At 38.4% G+C, this 17782-nt stretch overlaps 1 protein-coding gene across 1 annotated transcript in view; it reads left to right on the forward strand.

Moving 5' to 3' along the window:
- The window catches only part of LOC130241862 (sodium channel subunit beta-4-like), a 37468-nt gene extending 20526 nt beyond the window's left edge, over positions 1 to 16942 (forward strand). The window contains exons 2-5 of the mRNA XM_056473827.1: positions 2684 to 2847; positions 10414 to 10633; positions 10724 to 10853; positions 16775 to 16942. Coding sequence (XP_056329802.1) covers positions 2684 to 2847; positions 10414 to 10633; positions 10724 to 10853; positions 16775 to 16868 — 608 coding nt within the window. The 3' untranslated portion in view covers positions 16869 to 16942. The remainder of the gene's footprint in view (positions 1 to 2683; positions 2848 to 10413; positions 10634 to 10723; positions 10854 to 16774) is intronic.
- Positions 16943 to 17782: the final 840 nt, after the last annotated feature.

Here is a 17782-nt window from a genome sequence, read left to right on the forward strand (position 1 = left end):
GCACTGTGAAAACATAATTAACAAACCAAACATGTTAGAAGCATGCTAGCAAATTGCTAAAACAAGCAGGAAACAAAATTAACATACTAGAAATGTTATCAACAAGTTAAAACCAGCTTACTGTGGTCAACATTAGCAAATTTGGTAAAACATGACAAACATGTTAGGATCATTTTAGTAACATGGTAAAACAATATAAAATATGCTGAAATATGCTGACAACGTGAGAATAGAAACAGTTGATCAATATCTTAAATGATGCTAACAATGCGTTAAACTGTCAAAAGCCTATTGGTAGAATGCAGCAATGTTAAATGATAGCAATGGTAGAATTGCTAAAGCATGGTAGCAACAAGATAATAAGCATGCTAAAAAATCCACCAATATGTTAAAACTTGCTATGAATATGTTAGCAAACATGCTAAAAGCCTTCTTGTGTAGTACCTATCAGCAATGTTCAAATATGTTTTACCCAAAGAGCTAACAACATGACTAAAAAAAACACTAGCAACATAATAAACATGCTAAAAATAAACACAAAAGTATATGAAAATTGCTAGAACATGCTAGGAACGAGTTACCAGACGTGCCAAAATGTGGCAAACATCATCTTAGGAAACATGTTAGGAATGTTTAGGTTAATGCATTCATTTGCTCCATTTAGTCATTCATTCTGGGGTTCCTGTCTTCATCTTCAAAGCCTTCAATTTTCAATCAAGTAAGCTTCTAAAAAGAATTTATGTTTGAGGCCAAGCTTTGTCAGACATTTTAGTAGAACTTTGTATAAATCGGGGTACTCATTTATCATTCTTATGCAGCTTCATGACATTACAAACATACTGTAAGGGCCAATAGTACATTGACCTCAAAATACTAAAGGCTCCTACACACCGCTTTTCATTTGCATTTATCCTTAGCATTTTATGAGACGTTTTTCCGGATTCAAACCCAAGCGATTTTCACTGGCGTCAAGCAGAAGAGTATGCAAAATCACTCCTTGACGTTAGATGGCGCTACACAACTTTAAGCTTCTGACACCCCACTTATAACACAGAAGAGGAAGAGAGAAAGTTGACATGCTTGTTGTTAAAGTTACTGGTGACTTGAACTTGCATGGATGGTTCAAGTAGCAGCTCCAGCGATAAAGAAATGATTATTGTTTACCAGAGCAATAAGCAGCTCCACGTTCATATCGCCTCTGGGCATCTTTTGGGTTTTGTGCTTGAGCACCTCCAAGTGCTGTTTACTGTAACTTCAGCAGCTCTGTGCACGTGACCAAAAGTGCCGATCTGATTGGTGGAGAAGGTTGTCACAGCGTGTCAAAAAAAAAAAAAAAACCGAGCATGAGGCATTTTTTTAAAATTGAGGCTTTTGCGCCTGCCATTTTGCGTGTTGGTGTGCACGATCACATTGACGCCCTTTATTTAGTCATGAGGCGTTAAACGTTGACGGAAAACGTGAGCAAAAAATGTCTTGGTGTGCACGGGCCTTAATGCTTTAGTGTTTTCTGCACATAACAACAAACATTTGTTTAAACAAGTTCAAATATTTGTGTTGTAGTCCTATTAGAAGACATTAGGTGACCAAGAACAATAAAGCAAACCTTTTCAAATGCAGAACAAGTATCATGTCAGCTTTTTCTTTGCCAGCATCTTTTGTGCATCAGTTATGAGTACAGCATGGCTGTATGTCAATGTGATAGTGACAGGCTCAGAAATGAACTCTCTGAGTTTAAAGTAGCCTTATTGATGAATAAGTGCACTATAAGTGCTGCTCGTCCATCTATAATGGATCAATAGCCAGAAAGTGGCAGATGGAAGGCAGGATTATGACCTTGGTAAAGAGGCTGTTATCTTCCTTAACCCTGGATCTTAACCACCAGTGTCAGCTATACTGATATACAAGATTATTTTGTCTGAACTTGCTTCATCTGACTCTTTGACACTGACTTAAAACTTATGCATACGTATTATTCCTTTTTAGGGCATACATTTTCAGATGCAAAACTCATTCATGGCCTTCATTGTAAAAAAAATTAAATAATTAAATTAAATATATATATATATATATATATATATATATATATATATATATATATATATATATATATATATATTTTTTTTTTATTTTTTTTTTTTTATTTTTTTTTTTTTTAAATATCCGTGGCGACCCTGGATTAATAAAGGGACTAAGCCAACAAGAATATATATATATATATATATATATATATATATATATATATATATATATATATATATATATATATATATATATATATATAGTAAAGGCTTTTGTGTTCTGATAGCTTCATCCAAATATCAGATTCACTAGTGATGGTCCAGTCTTATAGAATTCACACAAAACATCATTCTCATGTTTCCAACAGACATGATCGGATGTACTGTGAAATGCAACACTTAGATGGAAGCTTTTATATACAGGCTTTGGCATAATGGCTTTCAGACACATGCTAGGGATACCAGAGCTGGGGTCAGAAAACAACTCTCTGTCAGACTCAGAACAAATGACTCAGATGTTAAACAAGAAACACAAAAATATCCAGAGACAAACTACAATACATTCTGATGTACCTTCAGATCAATCACTGGTTGTTGTTGATCCTGTTATGAATAGTCTTTTCCAGCTTGATAACGGTTTCTCATCTGTCCTTTATTTCTCTCAGGAGTCTGGTACTCGCAGGCACTGGAGGTGAGCACGGGGAAGGTCCATTTCATAGAAGTGATGAATGGAAGTTCAGTGTTGTTACCTTGCACTTACGCCAGCTGCATCGGCATTAAAAACCTTTACTTCAGCTGGCAGTTCAAGGACAATGGGACACTAATTAAGGTGAGACATTCACACACATACACCTCATGCACAATATTTCATACAGCTCATGTAAACTAAAGATGTGGATAATAGGCCTTGATATACATCAGACGAAACTGAAAAACAAGTTGGTGTAAAAATTGAAAACAAAATCAGGCCATTATAAATTTGGAGTTTGTTTATAACTTGTATAACTTCTATAAAAAAAAATAGACTCATATTTAGTAACTTAGACTTATCTTGACATCCACAGGGTTGGACAATGAAACTTATACGCCTGGTTTTACACCACAATATTTAATTTGTATAGTGTAGGGCCTCCTTTTGCTAATAATACAGTATCAATTTATCTTGGGAATGCCAGATACAAACCCTGCACAATGGCCAGAGGGATTTTTAGCTGGTGGAGGAAAATGTTTCCTGGCTTGCTGCTTCAAAACCTCTTAAAGTGGCTAAATAATATTTAGATCTGGTGATTGTGCAGGCCATGGGATATATTCAACTTCACTTTCATGTTCATCAAACCACTTTGTCACTAGTCTTGAAGTCTGTATTGGTGCATTATCATCCTGATACACGGCACCATCTTCAGGACACATTGTTTGAACAATTAGATGCACATGATTCTTCAGAATGGTTTAGTAGTCTTTGGCAGTGACTCACCCATCCAACACAAGTATTAGGCCGAGGCAATGCCATAATATTGCAGCCCAAACCATCACTGATCCACCCGTATGCTTCACTCTGGGCATGCAACAGTCTGGGTGGTATGCTTCTTTACACCTCCCTGATGTGAGAAAGACAGTGTAGTTGGACTTAGAGAATACTCTGTTATATGTTTCGCATTGCACTTGAAACTGCTGTTTCCATTAAATCTGAAGTTTACAGCTATTTTGAAATGCTTTAATATCAGTTTGAGATGCTTTGTTCGTGTATCGTTTTGTTTCAACATTGGTCTGACATCCGAATAAAAACAGGGCTGTTGCTAGATCAGATACAGTTGTGGACAGAAGTTAACAATAATTATTTATATTATTCATTAAATTTCCCATTTATTGTATTTTATTAATGTCTACCCAAACCCTAAACTCAACCATCACAGAACAGTAAAAATATAAATTTTTAATACAGTTTTTATTAATAGAATTTTTTACAGTTACAAAAATGATGCTAAATTGATGGCGTATCTGCAGCTGTATCCTATTTAGACTACACCATAAACAGTAACATGATAAAATACATAAAATCATGATTTTGGTATATTTGTACAAATCGGGATTCGAACCCAAACGTCATTTGAAGCCTGTAACAACATGCACACTCACGGTTCACTGGGCTATATGAGACAGAAACTTATATCTGACCCTGTCAGTCAAATGCAGATTCTCCAGGTCTAGAAATGCTTCTGAACTTATCAATGCCTTGAATCGCTTTAGTCACGTGACCAGGTGTTTCGAAACATTTTAGTCATGTGACCTGGATGTTTCGAAACACTTGCGATTCGGGATCTCGACACTGTGTCGAAACGTCAGTTTCACGTCAGCCATCCCTACGTATGACATATTTGAAAGGTGCAAGAAATCTGGAGGAATTTCAGTGCGTAAAGAACAAGGGCGCAAGCCTAAGCTGAACTACCGTGATCTCTGATTCCTCAGGCTGCACTGCATCAAGAATTGTCATTCATCTATAAGCAATATCACTACATTGGCTCAGGACAACTTTGGCAAATCTTTGTCAAGTACCACAGTATGTAGTTACATCCACAAATGGCAGTTAAAACTGTACAGTGCCAAAAGAAAGTCTTATGTTAACAGTGTCCAAAAGCGCTTTCGACTGAGCTTGGAGGCATCTTAAATAGATTATCGCTCAGTGGAAACATGTACTGTGGTTAGATGAATCAGTATTTCAGATATTTTAAAAATGGATGTGCTCTGGACCAAAGAAGAAAAAGATCATCCAGGCTGTTACCAGCAACAAGCCAGGGTCTGTCATGGAATGGCGTTCTGTCACTGCCCTTGGCAAAGGTAACTTGGCAAAGGTAATAGCACCATTAATGCTGAAAAGTAGACAGAGATTTTGAAGCACAATATGCTGCCTTCTTTTCCAATGACGCCCAAGGACATTTCAACAAGACAATGCAAAACCACATTCTGCACACATCACAAAGTCCTAGGTATGGAGGAAGAGGATACAGGTACTTGACGGGCCTGCCTGCAGTCCTGACCTGTCTCCAACAGAGAATGTGTGGCACATTTTAAAGTGCAAAATGCAACTACAAAGATCCTGTACTGTTGTCCACCTTGTTTGTTGAAAGAATGGGACAAAATTACATCTGAAACACTTCATCACATGTTGTTTTCAGTCCCTAAAGGTCATTTAAGTGTTGTAAAAAGGAATGGCAGTATTAAAAACGGTTAAATGCTTTACTGTTGTAAAGATCCAAAATTGCAAAACAAACAATAAAAATTACAAGGAAACTATTAAATAATATTTGTTGTATTGTCTGCAATAAAATACAAGCCAAAGTAAAATTAGAAATCACTGCTTTCTTTTTATTTGCATATTCTATACTGTCCCAACATTTCTGATTTAGGGTTGTATATTGAATCTGTGGAGGTCCCAAAGAAACAATTTTTGTGGAAACCAGAGACTTGAGTTGCACATCTAATTCTACAGTAAGTTGGGCAGTTTATATGCTTTTTGGATACAATGCTCATTAGCACCCGGAAATCCCTTTCTGACAGCTTATCTTGCATCTACAGTTACTCATGTTTGTCCTTGGTGGTATGCTGACATTACCCTGGATACTGATGTGCTACAGATGTGCTAGCGAGACGTGCAAGATTGGCCACCAGGGTGGTCAAATTTAGCCATGAAACCTACAATACTAAATTGGCCAGCATTTCAGTTTCATTGTCCAATGCCTTATTTAATGCTACTCTCTGCTGATTTGAAGTGCTTTGTTTTTATCCTCACTTGTAAGCGTGTCCACACCAGCAAATGTTACTATTCTGCTTATCTATATCTATATCTATATATATATATATATCTATATATATATATATATATATATATATATATATATATATATATATATATATATATATATATATATACACACACACACATATATATATACATATATATATATACACACATACACACAATAGTTTATATTTATGCCCTTGTAACCCGCAGATGTGCTAAGTATGAGGTTTATGGTGCTTCTGACCAGTGAATCCAGCTTGTGTAATCAAACCAAACGGGGAATTTAGCAATCACAGTCAATAAAGTGGAATAAAAACAACACAAATTATTTTCCCCAACATTTTCGAAATGGGTAACCCAGATAAAACTTACACTGGATATCTGAGGTTTTAGACCATTTGCTAGCCTGGCTTAGTAATTTGTCCTGTAATTTTTGTAATTTCACTCATGGTATAACCAGTTCCCTTCCGGGTTGGGAACATAATGTTGAAAACATTATGGGTTCTTGCCAGATCACCGATTTGCAAAAAAAAAAAAGGGCCAATGAATGCCTATGAATCGGCAGAAAAGCTCCTTTACAGGTGAAACCACTTATTATTAAACTGAGTATATAAGAACCATCTGAAGGAGCCTCTGTAAGACTTCACTTCAGAGACAACACATTGAACAGAGTGACACATGCTGCTACAGAGACCTTCTAGATCTCCAGTTTGCATCCAGTGTGTAGATGCATTCAGCAGCAGTCATGCTGGGCTTTCTCCCATCCCCTGGCATTTCACTGCATATAAAAAGCAATCTAAAAGAGGCAGTTTCCCTAAGAGAGCAACAGTCGGAGAATGCATCTTTTTCAAGATGTTGTACCAAGCACGTGTTTCTGGGTGTGATGGTTCCCTGGCACCAGATGTACGGGCTCCAGCATGTAGAGGCAGTTCTCACAGACAGCTCATGCCCTCAACACGAGTGCGTGGCTGTTGTGTAGATAAGATTGTAGATTGTTTTCAAAAGCACAAGCCACCATTGTTGCTTCCTGCAGCGCTAAGGGGGCTAATTCGTCGACCGATTGCGGTCCAGAGACCTCTCACTCCTCCCTAGCGCACTCTACTCAAGCTTCAGGTGTGACTGGTGAATTATCCTCCAGGCTAATCGCTCCCCTCACTTGATGACACCGCTGACCAGATGTCCATCGCAGCATCAAAGGGGGAGCTGTCATTATCAGTGGAAAGCCTGGATCCGCTCCCACCCTCCGATGTGCCTGTGGTCCAGGACATGGAGTCCAATATGATGGATGTGCTTTCCCGTGCTGCTTTAGCTGTTGGGCCGGAGGTGTCACTGCCTCCTAGTCAGCTACCAAACCAAGTAGAGGGGTGTTACATGGGGGCCAGAAAGAAGCATGGTAAACCCTCCAGGCCCCTCTTTACTTCTTCCCCGAAATCAATGAAGAACTCACACAGGTATGGAGAGCATCTTTCTCTGCCTGATCCTCGAGCCCAGGGGGTATGAGACTAACCCCAGTTATAGCACATCAATGCAGTCAATCTTTGTCAATCAAAGTCCTCCCCTTCGGGCTGTTTCGTTCTCCACTGGTTTTCACCAAACTTGCAGAGGGTGCTCTGGCACCTCTCCGGCTCTCATTTGCATTCTCAATTATCTTAATGACTGGCTTACTTTAGCTGAGTCTTGGGATCATTTGATTGTGCACAGGGACAAGGTGCTTTGGCACCTCAACCGGTTGGGGCTTTAGGTCAAACGAGAAAATAGCAAGCTCTCTCCTGTGCAGAGCATCTCTTATCTTGGCATGGAGCTGAACTCGATCTCCATGACAGCATGCTTCACAGAGGAACGGTGTTTATATATGGTGCTTACATGGTGTGCAGCTGACGCATACTCATTGCAGCTCATGCTCCCAGGAGAATTGAGAGTACACCCGGTTGTAGTCCAGCTGATTTGGGAGCACTATGGAGAAATCCAGGTCGACCTGTTTGCTTCTCCCAGACCTCTCATTGTCAATGAATTATTCCCTGATCGAGGTCCCCCTCAGCACCGATGCACTAGTTCACAGGTGGCCCTGGGGCCTGCGCAAATATGTGTTCCCAAATATGTGTTCCCCCAGTGAGCCTACATGTACAGACCCTGTGCAAGGTTAGGGAGGACGAGGAGCAGGTCTTGCTTGTTGCACCTCTGTAGCCCAATCAAATCTGGTTTTCAGAACTCCTTGCAACGGCGGGAAGGACCTGAGGAAGGACCTCCTTTCTCAGGAACAGAGCACCATCTGGCACGCATGTCCAGATCTCTGGAACCTCCATGTGTGGTCCATAGATGGAGCACAGAAGGTGACCTACTGCCTACGATGTTATCACGCAGTACATGGTGGCATGTTGGGAAGGCATAATAAGATCATCTAATTCCTCAGAGTTGTGAGGCGGCTAAATCCATTCCGTCCACTTCTCATGCCCTTTTGTGATCTCTCTGTAGTCCGCTGTGGATCTCAGGGAGATCCATTTGAACCAGACAATTCAGTATCAAGAGGGTCGGGAACCTAGAGGCATTTTTTTCAACGAATTGCGCCTAAAAATCGGGCCAGGTTACTCTCATATTATCCTGAGACACAGGCTCAGCTATGAACCAAAGATTCCTATCACTTCCTTTAAGTGTAGTGAGAGGTAGTGTAGACCAGGTAGTGAACCTGCAAACACTGCCTGCGAAATTGGCAGACCCAGCCGCTTCCTTGCTGTGTTTAGTACACGCTCTGCATCTTTATGTGGACCACACTCAGAGCATCAGATCCTCTGAGCAGCTCTTTGTCTGTTACGGTGGTTGGCAGAAAGGAAGTGCCATATCTAAACAGAGGTTGGCTCACTGGGTAGTGGATGCCATTGTCCTCGCATACTCATGCCATTTCCCCTGTGAGTGAGAGCACACTCAACTATGTGTGTTGCCTCCTCTTGGGCATTAGCATGCAGCGCCTCTCTATCAGACATCTGTAGAGCTGTGGGCTGGGCAACACCTAAAACCTCACAAGATTTTATAATCTGAGTGAATCGGTGAAGCCGATTTCTCCTGATTGCTGGGCAGTGCCAGTAGATCGGGAGAAGGCCAGGCTCAGTGTTGAAAATGCTTGCTGTGCTATTCCCTTAACCCGGAGATTTGTGCACGTATTCAACTTTGCTAGTAAGTTGCCCAAGTGCTGAAACCTAGCGAGTTCCTCCAAGGCCCCCAACATCCGACTCAGCAGGGGAGCTGGATACTTGGTCCATTCCATTGTCTGGTATGCACGCTTGATCAACCAGCATTTCGGAGATCGTTGCCTTCCCGCTCTGTGATGCCATACATTCAGTCAGCCAAGGTTAAGTCCCCCTTTTAGGCTGGACCCATGTCTTCCCTACCAGCTAACCATCTTGCTTTTATGTAGTGCTCCCCCTAGGTTAGAGCTAGCCCATATTGCTTTTTGTCACAGTGTCTCCACATTTGGGTATATAGTGGCCTCCGCACTACACTCCCACTTTGGGTCTGGACGCTTTCCCAACGTACTGTAGTTTACAAAAAAATCCTAGCATTCTACTAGGTTCTAAGCATTTACAACTCGCCTCGATAATTCTAGTCATCCCAGCTTCTAGTGAAGGGGGGGACGTTGGAAGGATGTGCCTTTGATGATATAGTGCGCTCACGATATTCACTTGGCAAGTTCCTCACCAAACGCACTACAGATTTGTGTCACTTTCTATGCATTAACCCATAATGTTTTCAACATAATGACGGAGTTCCCGACCTGAAAGGGAAAGCCTCAGTTACTGTCATAACCCTCTTTTCCTGAAGGAGTTTTATTGTTTATTATTTATTATGAAGAATACAATAAAAATATTCTGAAAGTGTATGCAATGATACAGTTTCTCTGCATCCATGTTGTTATAGCTGTCTGAACTCTATTGTTAGTTTACATTCAAGATGTTTTGAATTATGTGTTATATTTATAGGTATCGTCCTTGGTGTGAACAGGCCAGTTTATTTGTTTTATCAGTTTATTTGCTGTTTATCTAATCCATGTGTGCTCTACAGATGCTTTAAATTTTCTTTTCTTTGAGAAATGGGGAACAAACCCCATGTATTATTTTATTAACAGTCTTATGATCTAGAAAATTATAATCAAAATAACTGATAACCAAAAAATGGCAAATTTATACACACACGTAAAAAACCCCAGCCAAAAGGCAATTTCTGTACAAAGAAAAATTAGGTTATACTCTTGTCCATTGCAAAAGACACTGGAAGCCATAAAAGGACATTTTACCTTTTACTTAAAAGCCTTTTACCACTAAACAAAGAACAAAAACAAAGGTTATCTAAACTCTCTTTCTCCAAAACTCTGTAATGACACTGTCTATGGCAGGGGTTACCAATCTCGTTCCTGGAGGTCCGGTGCCCTGCAGGGTTTATCTCCAACTTGCCTCAACACACCTGCCTTGGTGTTTGAAGTATACATAGTAAGACCTTGATTAGCTTGTTCAGGTGTGTTTGATTAGGGTTGGAGCTAAAATCTGCACAACACTGGACCTCCAGGAACAAGTTTGGTGATCTCTGAACTATGGTCTTTCTCCTCAGCTGTGTGAAGCCGTCATCCCAGCAGAAGGAATAGAGCCTAATGTGAAAATCTACCATGAGCGGGTAGAGTTTGTGGGCACCAGCAAGAAAAGTAATATCTCCATCCTACTGCATAATGTCACATTCGAGGACCAGGGAGAATATATCTGCTTTGCCCGCAACCCCAAAGAGAAGGACCGCAACCATAGTGCAGTATTCACTCTTTATGTGGTAGACGAGTGTAAGTCTTCATTCTCCATTTTTCAGTGTTTTAAACAACAGTGTTTTGCTCTTGTTGTGTTTGGTGTTAAACCACTGTTTGTCTTTGCAGTGAGAGTGGTGGACAACACACTGACCCTCATAATTGTGTCTGTGCTCGGTGGGGTCATCGGTCTCATCATCCTCATCATGGTGGTGAAAGCTGTAGTTATTGCTGTTCTAAACAGGGTCCAGGAGAAGAAGTAAGTCAGGTTTATCAAAACGCTACAGTCTTTTATGGCTGTATTTATGACATTAATTAAGATAAAATTGCCAAAAATAACTTGCCCTTGGTTTCTATTTGATTGTCTGTTAGACACATGAAATACACTAACCAGCTACTTTATTAGGTACACCTGGTCCAACTGCTCGTTAACTCAAATTTCTAATCAGCCAATCACATGGCAACTCAATGCATTTAGACATGTACACATGGTCAGGACGATCTGCTGCAGTTCAAACCAAGCATCCTACTGGGGAAGAAAGGTGATTTAAGTGACTTGAACGTGGCATGGTTGTTGGTGCCTGGTGGTCTGAGTATTTCAGAAAATGCTGATTTAGTGGAATTTTCACGCACCAACCATCTCTAGGGTTTACAGAGAATGGTCCAAAAAAGAAAAATATCAAGTGAGCGGCAGTTCTGTGGGCTTAAAAGCCTTGTTGATGCCAGAGGTCAGAGGAGAATGGCCAGACAGGTTCCAGCTGATAGAAAGGCAACAGTAACTCAAATAACCACATCGTTACAACCGAGGTATGCAGAAGAGCATCTCTGCATGAACAACACCTCAAACCTTGAGGTGGATGGGCTACAGCAGCAGAAGACCACACCGGGTGCCACTCCTGTCAGCTAAGAACAGGAAACTGAGGCTAAAATTTGAAATTTTTCAGTACCTTGTTGAATCTATAGTATGCCACGAAGGATTAAGGCAAACAAAAAAAAGACAACAGATGAATGACAGACAGACAGACAGACGAAATACTGACAGATAACCAAATGACAGACAGACAACAAAGAAAGAGAACTGATAGACAACGGACATACAGACAAACAGACCAGTGGTAATACTTGCTGTGGTAGCTGGAATTAAAACACAACTTTTTACACATGGCACATAAACGATCTACATGTGACAAAAAAAGTGACGTTTAGCATTATTTTATTTGTTAAAATGTATTTTAAATTACACATACATAGAAAGTGTATATTCTACGAATGAGTATAATACACAGATCAAACACTACTTTCCACATGGGAGGAGTAAGACAAGGTAACTTTTTTTATCAAAGCTTTTAAAGAGCCACAAAGCCTCTGAATATGGCAGTGCCTATGGTGGTGAGAGGAAAATAAATTTAATGCATAAAGTTATCCAAGATATTTTTGTAAATTAGAAGTCCCAAACAAAGGACATATTCAGGTAAAAAAAAGAGATCACATTAAGTTAATGAACTGGGTTAGTCTCAATCAGTACAAGGCTGTCTTCTTCGTATGTCTTTGTGTTCTTCTCAAAGATACTACCAAATTCATAATAATAATAATAATATACTAAATATACTTTGTTGGCCGTTAATATATCTGCATGGCCCACCCAGTTAAAGTGTATGGGTGGGAAGCACTGCAGATGGACCATAGAAAGACAGGTGACTACAGACATTAGACAGACAAATGGATGAAAGACAGACAAACGACATACGGATAACAGGCTACAGACATTAGACAGACAGACGAATAACAGGCTGTAGACAACAGATATATGTCAGACAGATAGATGACAAAAACACAGACTGATAAATGACAGATGACAGGGAGACAGACATACGGATTACAGACAGACTACAAAAAGATAGATAGATAGATAGATAGATAGATAGATAGATAGATAGATAGATAGATAGATAGATAGATAGATAGATAGATAGATAGATAGATAGATAGATAGACAAACAAAACTGGAGAAATACATATAGACATGCATGCAGATAGATCAGAATCCAGAAATATGCAGAGTCATCTTCAGTTCTGGTCTCAGTAAAGAGTGGCATGTGTGCTGCACACTAACAGAAGCGACTCAGTAGGGTGCATGTCTGGTGACTTTGACATTGTTCCTGTTAAAACCCCATGTGAGACCAGAGCAAATGTCAATAAATATCATTGTCATTTTGAGTAAATGTCAATAACAGGGCTTTTTGGCTAACAGGTTCCTCCGAGCACAACAATTCCATAAACAGTATCCTTTGCCTTATTCATCAAATCTTAAGTTATCCGCTTGTTAGTTGTGACATATCGGTGACGTATGAATACTGTTTCTGGGTCCAAGCCGCTACTCATTTAAATTGATAAAATATTTGTTTATGACCACTTTTTAGTCAAATCACACATTAAAGTTAATTTTATATAAAACCATGGTGTATAGTACACAACAGTTTCTTGATCACAGACATCAATATTTTAAAATTTGTAAAATTAATTTTTTTCTGGTCATCGGATATTAGGGATGGACATTGCGATCATGATTTTCGATAGTATTACATTGCTTTGTAAATGTTTATTATTACCATTTGTTGAGTCTCCCCATACAGTTTGATAGAGTGCTTGGAGCTGGAAGCAGCTTCACGTGACGTCACACTTAACAAGTGAATTTAAACACTTGCAGATGGATCATTTTGGAAGTTTAGCTGTTAAGAATCTTTTTATTTATTTATATTTATATATATTTATATATATATATATATATATATATATATATATATATATATATTATATATATATATATATATATATATATATATATATAAATAATTAATATTATTATTTGTGGTGCATAAAGATAAAAATGGCACAATTTTTTTTGGTAACAGGTAAAAATGGTCAATTTTCCATTGAAGCACAGCTCACACATTCACTTTCAAACCAATCTGCATGATTTTGTAGGTTTCTATTGAAAATGACTGGATTTAAACTAGTTTTAGTTTTGTATCAGAGAAATTTACTCTTTTTTTATGTCAAGAGGCAATTCAAAATGTCACATGGGGCAACTCCAGGCAAAAAAAGTAGTAGGGCAACATTTATTGCAATATTATTTTTTTGCGATAAATGCAATTTCACCAGATGATTTAATTGCTTTTTGGGGGGGGCAAACAATTCATAATTTGAGGTTGATTAGGATTATCCTACATACTAATCAAAGGAAAAGCATGGATAAATACAAAATAACAAAGATGCAAATAAAATAAACCATGCTTTTCTGATTTTCTTAGAAGTTGTACAGTATTCAGACACAGAACTTGAATAATTAAATATGTGTAACCCTCTTCCTTGGTGTGCTCCCCAAAATGTTTCTGGGTTGTGCGCATGTATGATGGAATGAAATGTGAGGACACCAAGACCTAGGTTGAGCCAAACAGAGCAGCTTTGCTTTCAATGGACTTTCTCTCTTCAATTTGTCACTCTCATGGGAGAAATGGCACTGCAACAACTTTCCCCACAAGGAAACTCAACTGAGTACATCACAAAATAACTTCATAGATTACAATGTGTAACAAATTCTGATAAATAAATAATGTAAATGTGGCTGCAACTACAGTATATAACTGTTAAGCTAGCTGTTCACAAACTAACTTAAACACTGATTTATAGGCAATTCTAAATGTTGAATATATTCAGAATACAAAGAACCAACCAACAAACTGCACAATTAAACCTAAAACAACATCAAATATGTTCTGCCACATGGGAACATCCAAACTATCGAAAAAAAATAAGCCAATTTATCAAAAAAAACAAGCACATCTTTACATTAGTTAATGCCCTAACCATAACATATCTCTCAAAATAACATAGATAATAATATTATTAACAAAATTAAACAGATTCTGTGAAGAGCTGGATAAACTCTCCTTACCTTACCAACCATCCTTACCTTACCAAACAACAGCCCACATTCCAAACACAACACACAGCTCCCCCCAGGGGAAAGGAAGATATATAACATTTTCCCTACATATGGAATGTGTTACCTTTAATTAATTAAAGTATCATTGCAACATCTTCACTGTATATATAATAATTATATCTAAATTAAATCTAAATACTGTAACTTACATCTGCACACTGTAACATACATCACAAACTTCTTAAACAATTATTCGAAGTAATATTTCCTGCAACACTCTGCAGTCTTCATTAGCAAGCTAATTAAATAAACTCAAAGTAATCTCCCATGTTAATTTATTTTGAATAGTAATGCCGCAGTCACACTAGAGTTTGTGCTTTCAAATTCCAGCCTGATCTCACGAGAAAACGTAGTATTTTACGTTTTGTCAGTTTAGTGGCTAATTCACAAGAATTCAGTCGTACGAAATTGTATCATTTTAAAAAGCACCTAACCCCACCCTTAAACCCAACCATCATTGGGGGATGAGCAAATCGTACTAAATTGTACAAATTAGATCATACGAATTTATACAAATTAGCCACTAAATCAAAAAGTTAAGAATTGCAGTGAGATTGCGTTGGAAATACTGTTGTATGGTGCTGCGAAAAGGGGCAGAATTAAACAAGATGATTAGACTTTAAAAAAAGTGAGCGATTGGTCAATGTTTTAAATTTCTGTCCAGAGAGGTCATGTTTTGATTCTCGATTGGTCTAACGCAATCGTGATGCATTTTCGCCGGTCAGAGTTCACCAAGCTTTAACTGTCCAACGCAGCGAACTGCGAAACTTGCCGCATAACCTTGCGTTTCCGGTCTGATGCATTCGAGTGCGTATAAATCAGAGGTGTCCAAACTCGGTCCTGGAGGGCCGGTGTCCTGCAGATTTTAGCTCCAACTTGCCTCAACACACCTGCACGGATGTTTCTAGAAAGCCTAGTAAGTGCTTGATTAGCTAGCCCAGGTGTGTCTGATTGGGGTTGGAACTAAACTTTGCAGGACACCGGCCCTCCAGGACCGAGCTTGGACATGCCTGGTATAAATGGAAGTCTATAGGGAGAAAAGTGCAGTGTGACCACAGCATTACTTTGTATTGTATTAGAACACAGTTTTAACATTCAAGTACATCGAGGCAGTTTTTTGCACCTGTAAAGTTTAAAAGATACAGTTGAAGTAATTTTTTTTACCCGCCAGTCTTTTCAGTATTTCCTAAAAATCAAAAACAATTATTCTGAAGTCATAATGTCTTATTTCTTATAGTTTGTCTTGAATAAATTCAGGTTTTATTAAAAAAAAAAAACTATTTTAAGGTCAGTATTATTAGCCTACTTGAGAAATATTTACTGTATTTTTTTTTTGTTGTCTAGACAGCAAACCAGTTAATCAATAACTTGACTAATTATTTTAACTTTCCTAGTTATCCTAGTTAAGTCTTTAAATTACACTTTAATCTGAATACAACTATCTTGCAAAATAACTAGTAAATATTATGCACTGTCACCATGAGAAAGACAAAAAAGTAGTTATTAGAAATTAGTTAAACTATTATGTTTAAAAACATGTTGTAAAAAAATTATGTGTTTGAAGGCTCGTGCTTTATCACGACTGAAAACAAAAATGAATGAAGGCAAAACTAAACGAGTTGAATATAACTTTTCATGAGCGTGACAGAAAACTAAATTTGATCAATGTGTTATAGCTCTTCTCCGGTACTTGCTGACTGTTTGTAATTCAAACTGCATTTCCTAACATACACTCAAGGATGTATACTCAATTTCTGATTAATAATAGTCTATGCATGGCCGAGGACTTCCTATATTAAAAGTTTTTAAATCGCTATTTAAAACAGTGGACATTTTGATGAATGAACATGAATATGACTGAAGTAGAATTTTTTTCATTGCCTGTGTCAATTTGGGGCTTAACTTCTGATGGATGTAGAAAACTAATGCGTGCAGCACCTGTCAAGTGAAAGCAAGCTTGTTGACACGATGGCACTCCCCCTGACGTGTACATTCAAATATTCATGTCTAAAAACTTCAGGATCACACCACATTACATTTGCAGTCCATAAATTGAATGTTTTCTTGAAAATTTTACTTCTTACAAAACCAAGAACAACTTGGCACATGCTAGAATACTGTTCCTTGACTGTATACTGTTCTTTAATTGTACCGTTTCCCCATCTTTCCTATAGTAAAGAGTGCCTTGTGAGCTCTTCAGGGAACGACAATACAGAAAATGGCCTCCCAGGATCCAAAGCAGACAGCAAACCAACACCAAAGGCATGAGAGGAGCATGTGTGTGTACATATATGAGCATATGTATACATGCATTCACAATTATAACAAATTGAAGGAAAGTTGTAACAAGGACAGTTTTATTCTTTTTATCTCATAAGGAAAAAAATGCTACATATAAATATGTGAAAATATATATGAACTATATTTTAGATTGTGCTTGAAAAATACAACATGCTGCTGGCTGGATCACACACCCTTCACTAAACTGGAAGATTAGTATTTCTAAAATGGAAGAAAAAAAATTATTTTCATGGTTCGGTGTGCTTGCATTCTGCTCTCTCTTGCCTGTGAGACACAGCACACGCACACTGCCTTCTTCACAAACTGCCATATCCTTTTAATGCTCGACAGCACAAGACCCACAAACAAAAGGTTTGCGATAAACTTCCTCCAGTGGCAACTTTAACACATCTTCACACTGCATTCCAAATGACCCTTGGTGGAAGTCAGTAACAAAACAGACTTTACGAAAATAAAGAATTTACACATTAAACCATGGGTGCCTCTTAAAATTGGAATATGTTTACCACTGATTCAAGCAGCTAACTGAGTCTATTAACCAGTCCCACTAATTTACAAGTGATTTTAAGGTCATAAAGAGCAGGACTGTGAGCGCACACAAAGGCCAGAAACACACTCTACGTAACAGCACCCCCCTGTATACAGTAAATGCTGAGAATGCAACAAAAAATAGAGGTTGCGTAGAGTATTTTTCATGCCTAAGGGTATTTTGTAAAGGATCTGAAAGAACTTTTTTTTTCACAGAGACGCAGATAAAGGGTGTATTTCCAGGATCCAGCTGAGCACGGTTTATTATTTCATTTCATTTTTCCTGCTTTAGATAAAACACAGGTGCCTGTAAACGCTTCAAGCTCCACATGCTTCCCAGGAGCTTTCAAATG

This window comes from Danio aesculapii, chromosome 15, assembly GCF_903798145.1.
Source record: "Danio aesculapii chromosome 15, fDanAes4.1, whole genome shotgun sequence".
Taxonomy (NCBI): domain Eukaryota; kingdom Metazoa; phylum Chordata; class Actinopteri; order Cypriniformes; family Danionidae; genus Danio; species Danio aesculapii.